The sequence below is a fragment of the Mustelus asterias genome, chromosome 3, assembly GCF_964213995.1.
Source record: "Mustelus asterias chromosome 3, sMusAst1.hap1.1, whole genome shotgun sequence".
Classification (NCBI taxonomy): domain Eukaryota; kingdom Metazoa; phylum Chordata; class Chondrichthyes; order Carcharhiniformes; family Triakidae; genus Mustelus; species Mustelus asterias.
This window is the reverse complement of record NC_135803.1, coordinates 131,622,902-131,640,749: the sequence shown is the minus strand read 5'-3', so window position 1 is coordinate 131,640,749 and position 17,848 is coordinate 131,622,902. Positions and strand designations below refer to the sequence as shown.

The 17,848-nt window shown below is 40.9% G+C and overlaps 1 protein-coding gene across 1 annotated transcript in view; it reads right to left on the bottom strand.

Moving 5' to 3' along the window:
- bicd2a (BICD cargo adaptor 2a) overlaps positions 1 to 17,848 on the bottom strand; it is a 106,266-nt gene that overhangs the window by 18,139 nt on the left and 70,279 nt on the right. Inside the window, exons 3-4 of the mRNA XM_078210162.1 lie at positions 9,084 to 9,236; positions 5,699 to 6,148 (exon numbers count right to left, since the gene is read on the bottom strand). Coding sequence (XP_078066288.1) covers positions 5,699 to 6,148; positions 9,084 to 9,236 — 603 coding nt within the window. The remainder of the gene's footprint in view (positions 1 to 5,698; positions 6,149 to 9,083; positions 9,237 to 17,848) is intronic.

The window sequence follows — 17,848 nt, the reverse complement described above, 5'->3', positions numbered from 1 at the left end:
ACACCCCCCCCCCCCCCCCCCCCCCACACATTTGGACAAATGACTGTTATACAGGACCCGACCAATTTCTCTTCCAAAAATCAGTGAAGGCAGGAAAGTCGGCATGCCACTTAGAGAAGTAAAATAAGTGTCTGTGACTCCCAGAGCTTTGGTCCAGAGTCAATAAGCTGGAAGTCAAGCTGCAGACATTGCAATGCACCAGGGAGGGGAAAGTTACCTAGATATTGTGTTCCAGAAGGCAGTCACACCCCTTAAGCTAGAATCCTTGGTCAGTGATAAGGGAAAGTGGGGTGTTGGCTGAGAGCAAGGCAGGTTAGGGGATTGAGAAGGCAGATGTAAAGGTACCTCAGCCCTTGCAATTGTCCAACAGGTCTTAGGTTCTTTCAGCTTGAGAGGATAAACAAACTGACCAAGGTACTGTCGTCCAGGAAACCATTCAAGCAGGGGAAAATAAATAGAAATAGAGTGGTAGTAGGGGTAGTATAATCATGATGATAGATACAGTTCTCTGTAGCGAAGAGCGAGTGTCCAGGACACTGTGTTGCCTGTCCTGTGCCAGCGTTCTGCTTGGGCTGGAGAGAAATTTGCAGTGTGAGGGAGAGGATCCAGTTGTCTTCCACATAGGTACCAATGATATAGATGGGATGAGGGAAAAGATTCTGCTTAGGAGGTATGAGCAGCTAGGGACTAAATTAAAAAGTAGAACCTCAAAAGGCAATAATCTCTAGATTATTACCTGAGCCACAAGCAAATTGCTGTAGGGTAAATAAGATTTGGGAGTTGAATACGTGTCTCAAGGAATGGTGTGTGAAGAACAGAATTCGATTCAAGGGGCAAAGTGGGAGCTGTACCGTTGAGACAGTCTTCAACAGATCCATGTTAGGATCAGTGTTCTGGCAAGTCACATAACTAGAGCAGTAGAGAGGGTTTTAAACTAAACAGTGGGGAAAGGAATCACTCGAGGAAAGATATGGTAAATTAAAGGAATTGACAAGCTAATAAAGCAGGGTTGCAAAAAGGGAATGGGTCAAGCAAACTTTCCGAGTGACTAAGGCTGGGACATAATATTCAAAGGTACTTGGCATCACAGAAGGACAGAAAGCTAGGAAAAGGTGGTGGGGCAATTCTGTTAATTAAGGATGATAATAGAATGGTAGTGAGAGATGACCGTAGTTCTAAAAATCAAGGTATTGAATCAGTTGGGTAGAGATGAGAAATAGCAAAGGTTAGAAGTCACTTCTGGGAGTAGACCATAAGACATAGGAGCAGAATTAGGCCACTTGGCCCATCGAGTCTGCTGTGCCATTTCTCATCCCCATTCTCCGGCCTTTTCCCCATAACCTCTGACCCCCTTATTAATCAAGAACCCAATTATCTCTGTCTTAAAGACACTCAATGACCTGGCCTCCACAGCGCTCTGCTGCGAAGAGTTCCACAGATTCACCACTCTCTGGCTGAAGAAATTCCTCTTCATCTCTGTTTTAAAGGATCATCCCTTTAGCCTGAGGTTGTGCCCTCTGGTTCTAGTTTTTCCTACTTGTGGAAGCACCCTCTCCATGTCCACTCTATCCAGGCCTCGCAGTATCCTGCAAGTTTCAATAAGATCCCTCCCCTCCATCCTTCTAAACTCCAACGAGTAGGGAGTAGTTAATAAGCCCCTTAACAGTAACCACACTGTAGTACGAGCTTGGGAACTTAAGAAATGTAGAGAAATAATCATGAGTTTTTAATCTACACATAGATTAGACAAATCAGATCTACAATGGTAGCCTGGAAAATGAATTAATAGATTGTTTTTGGAACAGTTTCCTACAGTAGTATGTATTAGAGGTAACCAGAGAGCAGCCTATTCTCGACCTGGTAATGTGCAATAACACAGTAAGAAGTCTCACAACACCAGGTTAAAGTCTCACCTGACGAAGGAGCAGCGAGCGCTCCGAAAGCTTGTGGCTTTTGCTACCAAATAAACCTGTTGGACTTTAACCTGGTGTTGAGAGACTTCTTACTGTGTTTACCCCAGTCCAACGCCGGCATCTCCACAAATGTGCAATAAGGCAGGGTTAATTAATGATCTCATAATAAAAGAGCCTCTCAGTGGCAGTGACCATAACATGATTGAATTTCACATTCATTTTGAGGGAGGAGAAGAATGGGTCAAAGATGAGTGTTTTAAACCGAAATAAAGACAACTGAGGGTAAGAAAATAGAACTGGCTAAGGTGAGCTGGGAAATTAGATTAAGGAGTAGTTCGGTAGAGGTAAGTGCAGAGATATATGGTGATGATATTCAGCAAAAATACATTCTAGTGAGAAAGAAAGACTCTAAGAGAAGGATGCACCATCCACAAAAGAAAAATACTGCGGATACTGGAAACTGAAACAGAAACAAAGTGCTGGAAAATCTCAGCTTGTCTGGCAGCATCTGTGGAGAGAGAATGGAGCCAACGTTGAGAGTCAAGATGATGCTTCTTTAGAGCTCCTAACTCAAAAGGTTGGCTCTATTCTCTCTCCATAGATGCTGTCAGACCTGCTAAGATTTTCCAGCATTTTCCATTTATGATGCACCATGCATGGCTAACAAAGGGAATGATGTGGAGATGCCGGCGTTAGACTGGGGTAAGCACAGTAAGAAGTCTCACAACACCAGGTTAAAGTCCAACAGGTTTATTTGGTAGCAAATACCATAAGCTTTCGGAGCGCTGCCCCTTCGTCAGATGGAGTGGTTATCTGTTCTCAAACAGTGCAAACAGACACAGAAATCAAATTACAGAATACTGATTAGAATGCAAATCTCTACAGCCAGCCAGGTCTTAAATGTACAGACAATGTGGGTGGAGGGAGCATTCAACACAGGTTAAAGAGATGTGTATTGTCTCCAGACAGAACAGCCAGTGAAGTTCTGCAAGCCAAGGAGGCAAGCTGTGGGGGTTACTGATAATGTGACATAAATCCAACATCCCGGTTTAGGCCGTCCTCATGTGTGCGGAACTTGGCTATCAGTTTCTGCTCAGTGACTCTGCGCTGTCGTGTGTCGTGAAGTTCCGCACACATGAGGACAGCCTAAACCGGGATGTTGGATTTATGTCACATTATCAGTAACCCCCACAGCTTGCCTCCTTGGCTTGCAGAACTTCACTGGCTGTTCTGTCTGGAGACAATACACATCTCTTTAACCTGTGTTGAATGCTCCCTCCACCCACATTGTCTGTACATTTAAGACCTGGCTGGCTGTAGAGATTTGCATTCTAATCAGTATTCTGTAATTTGATTTCTGTGTCTGTTTGCACTGTTTGAGAACAGATAACCACTCCATCTGACGAAGGGGCAGCGCTCCGAAAGCTTATGGTATTTGCTACCAAATAAACCTGTTGGACTTTAACCTGGTGTTGTGAGACTTCTTACTGTAACAAAGGGAATTCAGGATAGTATGAAACTGAAAGAAAAACATACAATTCTGCAACGATTAAGGTAGGACAGAAGATTGGACAGAATTTAAAAACCAAAGAACAACTGAAAAAAGAGAGAAATTAGAGTGAGTGAAAGATGGCTAGAAATATAAAAACAGATAGCAATCTTCTACAAGCATTTAACGTGGAAAAGACTCACAAAAGGTAGTGGTGATCCTTAGAGCGAGTCTGGGGAATTAATAATGAGAAATAAGGAAATAGCGGAAATGTTGAACGGATATTTTGTGTCTGGCTTCACTGTAGAAGGCACAAATAGCATCCCAAAAATACCTGTAACTCAAGAGGCGAAATGGAGGGAGAACTCAAAACAATTACAATCACCAGGGAAAGAGTCCCGAGAAAACTATTATAATTAAAAGCTGATAAGTCCTCAGGGCCTGATGCCCTCTATCCTAGGGTCTCAGAAGTGATTGCTGAGATAGAATATGCATTGGATGTAATTTTCCAAAGTTTCCTAGATTCTGGAGAGGTGCCATTAGATTGGAAAATAGCAAATGTACCTCCTCTATTAAAGAAAGGAGGGAAGACAGAAAACAGGAAACTACAGTCCACAACTATTAGCCTAACATCTGTCACTGGGAAAATGCTAGAATCTATTATTAAGGCAGAACACTTAGAAAATCTTAATGCAATCAGAGAGTCAACATGCTTTTGTGAAAGGATATCACATTCACTAATTTGAGAACTTTGAGGACATGATGACCAACATGAATAAAGAGTAACCTCTGGATGTTGTGTACTTGCATTTCTAGAAGGTACTTGATAAGATGGTACATTTGAGGTAGACAAGATAAGAACTCATGGTTTAGTGGGGTAACTTGTTAGCATGGTTGGAGGATTGGTTAGCCAACTAAAGCAGAGTAGGAATAAATGGCTCATTTTCAGGTTGGCAAGCTAGAGGAGTGCCATAGGGTCCAGGGCTCAGGTCTCAACTATTTACATTCTATAGCAATGACTTGGATGAAGGGACTTAATGGGGGGCGTTTTCCCATCCCATCCACCACGGGAATCATAGCAGGTGGGGGGTAGACCACGCAAAGGTCCATTGACATTGGGCAGGATTTCTGGTTTTGGGGCGAGTGCAACCGGAAAATCCTGCCCCACGTACGATTGCTAAGTTTATTGATGACACATGACGCAAAGATAAATAAGACAATAACTTGCGAAGGGACCGTAAATTGTCTGAAAGATAAGTTAAGTGGGCAAAAATTTTGCAGATGGAGTATAATGTGGGAAAATGTGAGGTTGTCCACTTGGGCAGGAAGATTAATAAAGGAGATATATTATTTAAATAGAGGTGAATTTCAGGGCATGTAAGTACAAAAGGATTAGGGTACATGAATCACAAAAAGCTACCACTGTATCACTACCATTGTACCACTTCCTAGAAGTTAAAGACCACTGCATAGAGCAACACGTCTCAAGAGTATTTAAATCTACATGTGAACCAAGTAATTTTGATATGGCAAGTTCGCAATCTCAGTTATGCCATTAGATGTTTGCATTGAAAAACCAACCAATTCTACATAAATATTAGTGGGAACTCGTCCAGGAATTTCATTTATATAGCAAACCATTGGCTCAAGAACAAAATGAGCAAATGCACCCTCAAGTGAAAATTTGGAAGTGAGAAATAATATAGGAATAGGAGAAAAATGAAAGTTGCTAAAACTTTAATTCTATTAGCTGCTTTCTTAAATAAAATTTTTTAAATATTAATATTTTTGCGCAGCAAATATTCCCGTTTGAGCTTTACGAAAGTTATTTTGCAATCAATTTGTTTTAAGCCAAATAGCACAAATTATGCAGAATAAAATTAATATAACTTGCTAAATTTCAATGGCCGATCTTACTCCAATTTAAGAGACTACTTTTCACTAATAGGTTTTGATTGAGGAAAGAGCACCATCAGGCAAATCCCACCATTTCAAATGTAGGAATTTCATAGAAATGTATTGAATAGGAAAAATAAATGCAAACATACGTTCACTTAGAGGCCTCCTCTATATACACTTCAACTTCTAATAAAATCAGTTAAAATATACAATTTAAAATTTATTTTGCTAATATTGTACCAATTGTTCAAACATTACGTAATTACAAATAAAAATAAAAAGACAGGAAGTTACAATACTACTAAACTTGAGCAAGTGGTCATAAATTAATATATAAAAATAAATTCCCAAAAATATCTAACTATTGCATGTCACTATAATTATTGAAAACACATACCTGCATAAGCTGCTGTTTCAGCTTTTGAATTTCAGAAATATTCAGTTCACTTAGCAAATCGGACACCAAACTTGGTGCTGGTTTAAAGATATCATTTTTCTTGGGAGTGGACATCTTATTGTCACCATTCATTTTGCTGAGGCTATTGTTTTCGTAACCATTAATCATCTCGTCATTGTTTGGTTCATTGCCATCATCACTAAACTTCAATCCATCCAGAGATATATTCAATTGGCTAGTGTACATTGAATCATTGATATTCATGTAGTGGGATAATTCTTTTCGCATATTGTTCTTCTGCTCACGCTCATTCTTCAAAGTCTCCAAGGATTCCTCAAGTTGGCGTTCTGCTATTTCTTTCAGTCTGATGGCATCTTCCAATTGACTGTTGAGGAATTCTGTGTCTTCTTCAAGTCTTTTAATCTCATGTTTAAGACCTTCAAATTCAACCTGCATTATGTTGAAATAATTAGTTACATTTCTTAGCAGAATAACATTTTATATTCACTAGTAACCAGATTTGTGGTTGAAATCAGCTCTCATAAACTATACCCATAATCATAACAGTGTTTATCTATGCATCATAGAATCCCTGCAGTACAGAAGGAGGCCATTCCACCCATCAAGTGTGTACCGACCACAATCCCACCCAGGCCCTATTCCTGTAATCCCACGCATTTGCCCTACTAATCCTCCTGACACTCGGGTCAATTTACCATGGCCAATCCACCTAACCCACACATCTTTCGACTGCGAGAAGAAGCCGGAGCACCCGGAGGAAACCCACGCAGTCACAGGGAGAACGTGCAGACTCCACACCAAATGGTGACACGAGGCCGGAATTGAACCTGGGATCCTGGCACTGTGAGGCAGCAGTGCTAACCACTGTGCCGCCCCATGCAGGTATTATGGGATACAGGAATACCCAAACTCAAATAAAAACATTTCACTATTTTGCATACCTGGCAGTTTTGATTAAAAAAACTAATAATGAATTGTGGATGCAAAGAAAAATGTGCCTTTTCTTGCCTGTAAGAGTGAAGAACTTATGAAAGTACTTTCTGAAGATATAATTTTTATATTGCGCCATTGCTTTTAGGTCAAAAATCATTCAAAAATACACTTGCTAAACATTATGGTCAGGGACTGTGCAAATCATGTCTTATTGTTCTATGACCTGATGAAGTGTTTCACACCAGAATGATAGGGAGTGGGATAGCTTGATCTTGGTTTCGGACAAAGCTCGGCACAACATCGAGGGCCGAAGGGCCTGTACTGTGCTGTACTGTTCTATTGTGAGGCGATGAATTCTCACTTCATAACTTGTTCATAAGAAGCACGGTAGCACAGTGGTTAGCACTGCTGCTTCACAGCTCCAGGGACCTGGGTTCGATTCCCGGCTTGGGTCACTGTCTGTGTGGAGTTTGCACATTCTCCTTGTGTCTGCGTGGGTTTCCTCCGGGTGCTTCGGTTTCCTCCCACGGTCCAAAGATGTGCGGGTTAGGTTCATTGGCCATGCTAAAATTGCCCCTTAGTGTTCTGGGATGCGTAGATTAGAGGGATTAGCGGGTAAAATATGTAGGGATATGGGTGTAGGGCCTGGGTGGGCCGAATGGCCTCTTTCTGTACTGTCGGGTTTCTATGGAAGCAATATTATGGAGCATTAATACTGGACAAAGATTGACTTTCTTCTTCTAGCACAGGAATAATCTGTACTTTTCAGAAGTCAAACATTTAAGGGTTGTACTGAATGCAGTTTTAATTTGAGTCAATGTCCTTGCTGATGAATATGGCATCATTTTAGTGCTCCATCTCCTGGAACTTTTACTTTTACATCAGTACACATCAAAGCAACTATAGAAAAATTGAGTAATCGCTTTCCTTAAACGCAAATTTGAGTATTGTAACAATTTCTCCCATCTTCCTGGTCAACAAGAAATGTGATGTTGCCAATACTGCAATTTTGACTCATTCTAAGATCAACACGAGTCATATCTTTTCATTCATTTTTCCCTATCTAGTTTACCCTTTAATGCATCCATGTTATTCACTGCAATATTGTATTCCATGCTGTAATCACTCTTTAGGTGAAGAATATTCTCTTGAATTCCCTGCTGAATTTATTTCTTCCAACCATATTTTAAATTTTATCTAATGGTGGGCATCAGTGACTAGGCCTGCATTTATTGGCCATCCCTAACTAGAATTAAGAGGATGGTGAGTTACATACCCTAGAATTTCAGGTCTCTGAATTGGTCTTGTAGCCACAGTATTTATATGGCTGGTCTAATTCAGTTTCTGGTCAATGGTAATCCGAGGATGTTGATAGCGAAGGATTCAGCAATGGCAATGCAATTGAATCATAGAATCCCTACAGTGCAAAAGGAGGCCATTTGGCCCATCAAGTCTGCACAAATTCTCCATCAGAGCATCTTACCCAGGCCCACCTTACCATCCCATCCCCATAATCCTATATATTTACCACACTAATCCCCCTCACCTACACATCTTGGGACACTAATGGGCAATTTAACATGGCCAATCCACCTAACCTGCATATCTTTGGACTGAGGGAGGAAACCGGAACACCTGGAGGAAGCTCACGTAGACACGAGGAGAACATGCAAACTCCACACAGTCACCCAAGGCTGAGATCGAACCCAGGTCTCTGGAGCCGTGAGGCAACAGTGCTTACCAATTAGCCACCACGCTGCCCCAGGGAAATGTCAAGGGGAAGTGGTTAGGTTCTCTCGTTAGATATGGCCATTGCCTGGTACTTGTGTCATACAAATGTTACTTGCACTTATCAGCCCAAGCCTGAATGTTGTTCGAGTCTTACTGCATATGGACACAGACTGATTCAATGTTTGAAGAGTCGCAAATGGTACTGCACATTGTGTAATCTTCAGTGAACATGCCCACCTCTGATCTTATATTATTGCGGGGGGTTGCACTGGGTATGACTCCAACCACTACTGTGCTTTTCCCCTGATTCCCACAGATTTTGGTTTTGTTAGCGCTCCCTGATGCCACATTTGGTCAAATGCTGCTTTGATGTCAGGGACAGTCACTCTCACCTCACCTCACGAATGCAGTTCTTTTGTCCAGATTTGGACCAAGGAGTCGATCAGCCCTGGCAGAGCCCAAGCTGACCGCTAGTGAGGAGATTATTTATGGCCTCCAGATTTGGTTTCCCCACAAGTGGAAACATTTTCTCCACTTCTACCCTCTCAAAGTCTTCCATTATTTAAAAGAGCTCTATCCAGCCTTCACTCAGCCTCCGGTTTTCTGTTCAGTCTGACGTGATAGAAAGTTTTGGTAAAACTTCCACAATTTTTTCCAATGTAAAATTCAGAATACACACAAAGCAGCTTTTATAACTCACCTGGTTTTGTTTAAGGACAGAGACTTGTTTCTGAAGAGAGATGTTTTCATCTTCAAGCTCAGAGTAATCTTGCAAAAGCCTTGCTTCACGGAATTTATATTCTTTAATATCATCTCGCAGGCGATTTCTCTGCAGCTCCACAACCTGGTTGCCCTAAAAAAATAAAAATACAAACTTTATCCAATCTAAAAACGTATTCAATCTGCTGTAAACCTTGGAAAAACAGTTGAAGTCGTACTACTTTAATTAAAATGGTACACATTGGTCTCAACACAATACTACCAAATAAATTTGTCAAGATAAAACTACATTGAAGTTCATGCTTACAAACAAATAGTTCTAAGTGCTAAATCGTTACCTCATCTATCTGATGTAAATCAATTTGGAGATAGATGTTTGTTGTTTATACAATATTAATGAAAATTACTATGTAAAGCACAGCTCTTTCTTATTCGATTGCAACTAAGTTTAATTTTAGCAAAAGTTGAATACTTCAAAACAGCACATTAAAGTTTGTTTCACATGCATGATTACGGCATCACTCAAAAAGCCAGTAATTATATACCACATGATTTCCAAATTCAGTAACAGATACATGAAGACTTTTAAAACATGCATAAATACATAAATAGACTTGGACTATTGCTAGCTGAATTCCAGTGGTGCTGCAGAGCTGGGGTTAGAAGTGAGATAGGGTGCGGTAGGAAGAATTCAAAGAGGAAATTGCTCCCTAGTAATAACAAGAACAGTACAACACAGGAAACAGGCCCTTCGGCCCTCCAAGCCTGTGCCGCTCCTTGGTCCAACTAGACCAATCGTTTGTATCCCTCCATTCCCAGGCTGCTCATGTGACTATCCAGGTAAGTCTTAAACGATGTCAGCGTGCCTGCCTCCACCACCCTACTTGGCAGCGCATTCCAGGCCCCCACCAACCACCCTCTGTGTAAAAAACGTCCCTCTGATGTCTGAGTTATACTTCGCCCCTCTCAGCTTGAGCCCGTGACCCCTCGTGATCGTCACCTCCGACCTGGGAAAAAGCTTCCCACTGTTCACCCTATCTATACCCTTCATAATCTTGTACACCTCTATTAGATCTCCCCTCATTCTCCGTCTTTCCAAGGAGAACAACCCCAGTCTACCCAATCTCTCCTCATAGCTAAGACCCTCCATACCAGGCAACATCCTGGTAAACCTTCTCTGCACTCTCTCTAACGCCTCCATGTCCTTCTGGTAGTGCGGCGACCAGAACTGGACGCAGTACTCCAAATGTGGCCTAACCAGCGTTCTATACAGCTGCATCATCAGACTCCAGCTTTTATACTCTATACCCCGTCCTATAAAGGCAAGCATACCATATGCCTTCTTCACCACCTTCTCCACCTGTGTTGTCACCTTCAAGGATTTGTGGACTTGCACACCTAGGTCCCTCTGTGTTTCTATACTCCTGATGACTCTGCCATTTATTGTATAACTCCTCCCTACATTATTTCTTCCAAAATGCATCACTTCGCATTTATCCGGATTAAATTCCATCTGCCACCTCTCCGCCCAATTTTCCAGCCTATCTATATCCTGCTGTATTGCCCGACAATGCTCTTCGCTATCCGCAATTTCAGCCATCTTCGTGTCATCTGCAAACTTGCTGATAACACCAGTTACACCTTCTTCCAAATCATTTATATATATATATCACAAATAGAATCATTTATATATATCACAAATAGAATCATTTATATATATCACAAATAGAATCATTTATATATATCACAATCATTTATATATATCACAATAATAACCATGCAACCAATAATGTATTTAAAAAGAGCAATAGTGAGCAGACACGAGATGTCAGAGAGCATACGCACTCATGGACGGATCATTTCTTTTAAGGTTTGTACTTAGCGAATACATTTGCAAATATCTTTGAACATGTAGCTAGTTCATACAAAAATATCAAAGCTTAAACTGTTCAAAAATCTCATTACATATTTCACAAAAGACATAACTATGCATTCGAGCCCCGACATGAAAAATGTAAAGATAATATCTGTTTCCAATCTTATTTCTTGTATGATTCAGTCGGTTCAGTCCAATTATGGACTTAAGTATTCGTGATGAGTATATTTCTATTTCTGCTCAGAAGCAAGGGTTGTAACTTTGTAACATGGCTGCTTTCATCTTCCTATGGATCTGACATTAAAGAGTAGAAACGATTCTCAGTGGTTTTAAATTATATTGATTTTAAGTGAGAAAACTGGAGAGGCAAGCTGCTTAAATGTATTGGGACAAATTAGGCTTTACATGTTCCAGAAGGAACAATGAGCCATACTATAAGCTTGACTGGTAGTCTTAAATTGTTAGTATAACCACTGACTCACTTGGGGTTATTCAGGCAAGTGCTGCCCAAAAACAAAATCACATTTAACAGCAGACATTTGTTTTGGGTTTTGCAAGCGCAGGCTGGTTGATTATACCTTGACTCTGCTTATTATGGACAACCAACAGAACATGCTGCTTGATTCAATCAACCAATCGCTGGGACGTTCTATGTTACTTTGGTTGTTTTGCTTTTGGAAGTTGCAACCAGGTACTTAGAGGGAAGTCTGAAATCAAAACTTAATTTGTATCGACTTGACCATTTTTTTTAAAAAACAGCTACATAAATGAATACATGCCAAAGATGGCTGAAGAATCAAATACTTGACCTGAATTTGATCTTCCCATTTGCACTTTTGTTGTAAAATTTATTTCACCTCAGATCTGCATTCTGAATGATCCTATTTCATGAGAACCACAGACAGTTTAAATGAAAAACAAATGGTGTGTGAAATCTGATGCCAAAGTTAAAAATGGCAGACCCCTTTTCATTGTTTTATTATTTCTGTTGTGGCAGTAAACCACAACAAAAGCGAGCCAATCCGAAGGATCTCCTCTTGTGAAACCATATCATTCTATAAAAATAGAAAAGCCAATAACTTCCTTATTTCCCTCTCTCAAATCTGTCCGTCCAATTAAAATCACAGTAAACAAATCAAACCTTTTTTTAATGAAGTTCAAAAAACGCAAAATTCAAATTCCAGCTACTCTGAACTCTGGACTCTGAAAATCTGATATGGTGAACAAAGGCTGGTCTGCCTGAAAAAGAGGTGCTTTTACAGCAGCTGCCGAGATACAGCTCTTCTATTATTTTGTAAACCAAGCTTCAAAGTCTGCATAACACCAACCATGTTTACTGCCCTGTGGCATTTTTTAAAAATTCCCCCTTTTCAGCTACATGAAATGAAACCACACACAGGGAGGTCCTATCACAACTATTCCCATTATTGTTGGGAAAATAAGAAGCAAGTCAGCTGGTAGTAATCAGCCATCTTTGTTTCTCCTGTTGAAAAAGCACCCCACACAATCTAATAAAAGTAACTTCACCAAAATGAATGCGCTCCAGGCAGCATGCTTGTTACGTGAACAATGCTTCACTTTTAACTGTACTTATGGATTTCAATTTTCCTTTTAAATGATATTGATTACTTGTCATGTATTTAAACATTGGTGGAGGCAGAGAACTAGAGTCGCGCTGTGTAGTCCGAAAAGTTTCCTTTAAAGCTTTGGGCAGTTGTGTTGGTTGGAATTTAAAAGCTTCGAGAAAACTATTTTACCGACAGCTGCTAGGCATCTGCAATCACAGCTGGAATAAATTAAACTGGCACAAAGCCAGGCTCCATACACTCCATACGTCTCATGCATCAAGGAAAGAAGAAGCTGAAAGCTGTGCAAAAGAGTTTTTAATTAAAAGATTGGTATATAAACAAGTTACACAAGATTTACAATATAATTATATGCATATAGCTACAAGTGCATAGATATGTTATTGATGTGATGTGTTTTTAGTCACACTCCTTTGTGGTTGACTGACGGGAATTGCAGTTCATTATTCAAAATGAAAGCAGACAATCTTACTTTTAAACTTTGTTCTAAAGATTTGCAAAGCAGTTTCTCCATAAAATGCCAATTAAAATAACTATTATTTTAAATTCAGAGTGCTTAGCACAGGTCAAAAGGACTAAAAGAAATTGCACTCTGAGCACTGGATCCAAGGAAGCGGCATAAAAATTGGCCAGAAAAGCCAACAGGCCTGAAAACTGGGAGCAGTTTAGAATTCGGCAAAGGCAGATCCAAGGGCTGATTAAGAAAGGGGAAATGGAGTACGAGGGTAAGCTGGCAGGGAACATAAAAAAAACTGACTGTAAAAGTTTCAATAGGTATGGGAAGAGAAAAATAGTAAAGACAAACATAGATCCCTTATAGTCAGAAACAGTGGGATTTATAATGGGAAACAAAGAAATGTCTGCAACTTAAGTGCTGTAAGCTACAGGGATATGGGCTGGGTGCAGGAAGGTGGGATTAGAAAGGGCACCTGGGTGTCCTTGGGCTGGCGTGGACAAGAAAGGCCAAATGGCTTCCTTTTGTGCTATAACTTTTCTATGGTTCTAAACACATACTTTGGTTTTGTCTTCACAAATGTGGACACAAATAACATACCAGAAATGTTGGGGAACACAGGGTTTAGTGAGAAGGAAGATCAAAAGGAAATCAGTATTAAGAGAGAAATTGAGTTGGGGAAATTGATGGGCTGATAAATCCTCAGGGACTGATATTCTACATAAGAACATAAGAAATAGAAGCAGGAGTAGGCCATCTAGCCCCTCAAGCCTGCTCCGCCATTCAATAAGATCATGGCTGATCTGATAGTGGGTTCAGTTCCACTTACCCGCCCGCTCCCCATAACCCTTAATTCCCTTAATGGTTAAAAATCTATCTATCTGTGACTTAAACACATTTAACGAGGTAGCCTCTACTGCTTCATTGGGCAGAGAATTCCAAAGATTCACTACCCTCTGGGAGAAGTAGTTCCTCCTCAACTCTGTTCTAAATTGACTCCCCCGTATTTTGAGGCTATGCCCCCTAGTTCTTGTTTCCATTGTAAGTGGAAATAACCTCGCTGCTTCTACCCTGTCTAGCCCCTTCATTATCTTATATGTCTCTATGAGATCTCCCCTCAACCTTCTAAACTCCAATGAGTACAGGCCCAGTCTACTCAATCTCTCCTCATAAGCTAACCCCCACATCTCCGGAATCAACCTGATGAACCTTCTCTGTACCCGCTCCAAAGCTAATATATCCTTTCTTAAATAAGGGGACCAAAATTGTACACAGTACTCCAGGTGCGGCCTCACCAGTACCCTGTACAGTTGCAGCATGACCTCCCTGCTTTTATACTCCATCCCTCTCGCGATAAAGGCCAACATTCCATTTGCCTTCTTGATTACCTGCTGCATCTGCAAACTGAGTTTTTGTGATTCATGCACAAGGACCCCGAGGTCCCTCTGCACAGTAGCACGTTGTAATTTTTCACCGTTTAAATAATAGTCCATTTTACTATTATTCCTTCCAAAGTGGATAACCTCACACTTACCAACATTATACTCCATCTGCCAGATCCTTGCCCACTCACTTAGCCTATCCAAATCTCTCTGCAGACTCTGTCCTCCACGCAATTTGCTTTCCCACTCATCTTTGTGTCATCCCCAAATTTTGTTACCCTACACTCGGTCCCCTCCTCCAGATCGTCTATGTATATGGTAAATAGTTGAGGCCCCAGCACCGATCCCTGCGGCTCGCCACTAGTCACTGATTGCCAACCGGAAAAGCACCCATTTATTCCAACTCTCTGCTTTCTGTTAGATAGCCAATCCTCAATCCACGCTAACACTTTACCCCCAATTCCGTGTACCTTTATCTTATGCAGCAACCTTTTGTGAGGCACCTTATCGAATGCCTTCTGGAAATCTAAATACACCACATACACCGGTTCCCCTCTGTCAACCGCACTCATTATATCCTCAAAAAATTCCAGTAAATTAGTCAAACATGTCTTTCCCTTCATGAATCCATGCTGCATCTGCTTGATTGAACCATTCTTTTCCAGGTGTCATGCTATTTCTTCCTTAATGATAGATTCCATCATTTTCCCAACTACGGATGTTAAGCTAACCGGCCTGTAGTTACCTGCCTTTTGTCTACCTCCTTTTTTAAACAGTGGCGTTACATTAGCTGTTTTCCAATCAGCTGCACCTCCCCAGAGTCCAGTGAATTTTGATAAATTACGACTAATGCATTTGCTATTAGTTCTGCCGTTTCTGTTAGTACCCAGAGTACTTAAGGAAGTGACCCTGGAAATAGTGGATTTGTGGTCATCCTCCAAGATTCTATAAACTCTAGAATAATTCCTACAGATTGGAGGGTAGCCAATGTAACTCCACTATTTAAAAAGGCAGGTAGAGAGAAAACAGGGAATTACAGAGCAGTCAGCTTGACATTGGTATTGGGGAAAATTCTACTACAGTCCATTCTCAAAGATTTTATAGCAGAGCACTTGAAAAAAAAGTGATGGAATCAAACAGAATGGATTTACAAAAGGGATTTTTGACAAAGCTATTGGAATTCTTCAAGAATGTAACTAGTAGAGTTGATGAGGGGGAGACAGTGGATGTCATTTATTTGAACTTTCAGAAGGCCTTCTCCTGCACTGTAGGGATTCTACAATTGCCTATGTCTCCAAACATTGTTTATTCTTTCATGGGATGTGGGCATCGCTGGCAAAGCCAGCATTTGCTATCCATCCCGAACAGCCCCTGAACTGAGTGGCTTGCTATATCATTTCAGGGGGGTAATTAAGAGTCGACCACATTGTCGTGGGCCTGGAGTCACGTGTAGGTAAGACAAGGTAAGGATAGCAGATTCCCTTCCCTAAAGGACATTAGTGAACCAGATGGGTTTTTACGACAATCGATGATAGTTTCATGGTTAGCATTACCAAGGCTAGCTTTCAGTTCCAGATTTTATTTAATGAATTTAAATTCCAATAGCTGTCGTGGTGGGGTTTGGACCCTTGTCTCCTGGGCATTAGCCTGGGCCTCCGGATGGCAAGCCCAGTGACATTGCCACTATGTCACCATTTTCCCTAAATTGATAAGGTTTATCCATTTTCTGATAAGAAGTATTCTTGAAATAAATATCACCATTTCAAATGAAAGCTATTTACAATATTAACTGCCTTGATTCAGTTGTTTCTTAAACAGTAAAACCGTAAAAGATAACTTTAGACACGTCGAAAAATGAGGTTTTAATTCCTCAAATTTAACAGGATCAGAGCCTTACAGCCACTAATGAGTTGGTTTTCCAGCTGAAAGAAGATTTTTAAGTGAACCAACATCTGTAATATTGGAACGGTTCTCGGTTGAAAATGTAAGCAGTTAATATTTGCCCCAAGATAATCTCAAGTCAAATATTTGCCAGGTAAGAAAGTTGAAAAATCAAAGCAGAAGACAAAATCAATGACAACAGTCTCTCCACCATACAGGGGGTGGTTAATTAAGGGTTGCTGCAGGAAAATGGGAAGGCGTAACCAAGAAGCTTGGTAACCAAGGATACCGAGGGAAATTAAAAGCTGCTTCTCTAATAAGACGAAGAAATTAATGCTCACACTTTACTGAACATGCATCAAATCTAATCAAGCATGCCAAACTACAATAGAATTCAACATCATTTGTCAATGAACTAAATACTACCAACAAGACCAATTGCACCATTTTATGCAACATTTGTTTTTCTGCACCACCCTTAAGGAAGTGAATGGGTTTCACAAAAGAAACGAATGTGCGCATACCATCACAAGAACTTGCATTGAGATTTGCAAAACTTTGCTACCAGCTTGGGGAAGATGTATCAAGTGTAAATGGAAAACTGTTTCATTGGCAGACATTAACTTTTTTTAAACTTTGACTGTGCCACTTTTCCATGTTGTCATTGCGAGAATAGTCATGCAAGTGCACTATCAAAGCATCTTCATTGTTTCTCAACTCACCTTTGAGTTAATTTCTATCTAACAATGTACTCTTCAAAGCAACACAAGCTGCAGTGTGTTTATTCATGAAGCTTCTTTCTTCAACACAAACATGCTGCTGCACCCGCCAAGTGACAGAGATATCAGCGTTGGTGACCAAAAGCTTGATCAAAGAGGTAGGTCAAGTAGCATCATCAAGGAGGAGAGATGAAAGTTTGAGAAATCTAGGGCTAATGGTCTGGATGGCACAGCCTCCAGTGGTAATTAGTGATTCACGAGAGGCCAGAACTGGAGCCGTGTAGGGATCTTGGAAGATTGGAGGAGATAATCAAGAGAGAAGGGAAGGATGGGCTAGGCCCTGTTGGACCCTAAGCTGAGTTACCGACATTATATTCATTCCATCACAAAGGTGACCTACTTCCAACTCAGAAAACTGCAAGTCCCCCTTTTGGTTTGTCCTGTTTTAAGTAATTCTGCTTTAATGTTAGTCAGTTAACGAGGTCCATATTCGTGTTTAGTGTTGGGATTTTACTTTTGAAACCACTTCGTATCAGGTCTGACATGGTGTCGCATGACCTGATCAGTGCCATTGGAGCTGCCACTTCCACTCCCTGATCTTCCCTTCGCTGACCTCCCTCGTGACCTTTCCCACTCTCTGACTCTTCTGGTCACTGCCAACCTTCCAGCTCATGGTCTCTCTCATCCCCTGCCAATGCCCCAGCTTGCAGCCTCTCCCACTCCCTGATCCACTTGGTTGCATTGACACTGTGGCTCGTAGCCTCTCTTGCTCCCTAATCCACCTGGTTGTTGCCGACTGTCCAGTTGGGTCTCTCCCGCTAACTGACCCTTACTCTTGCCACCTCTC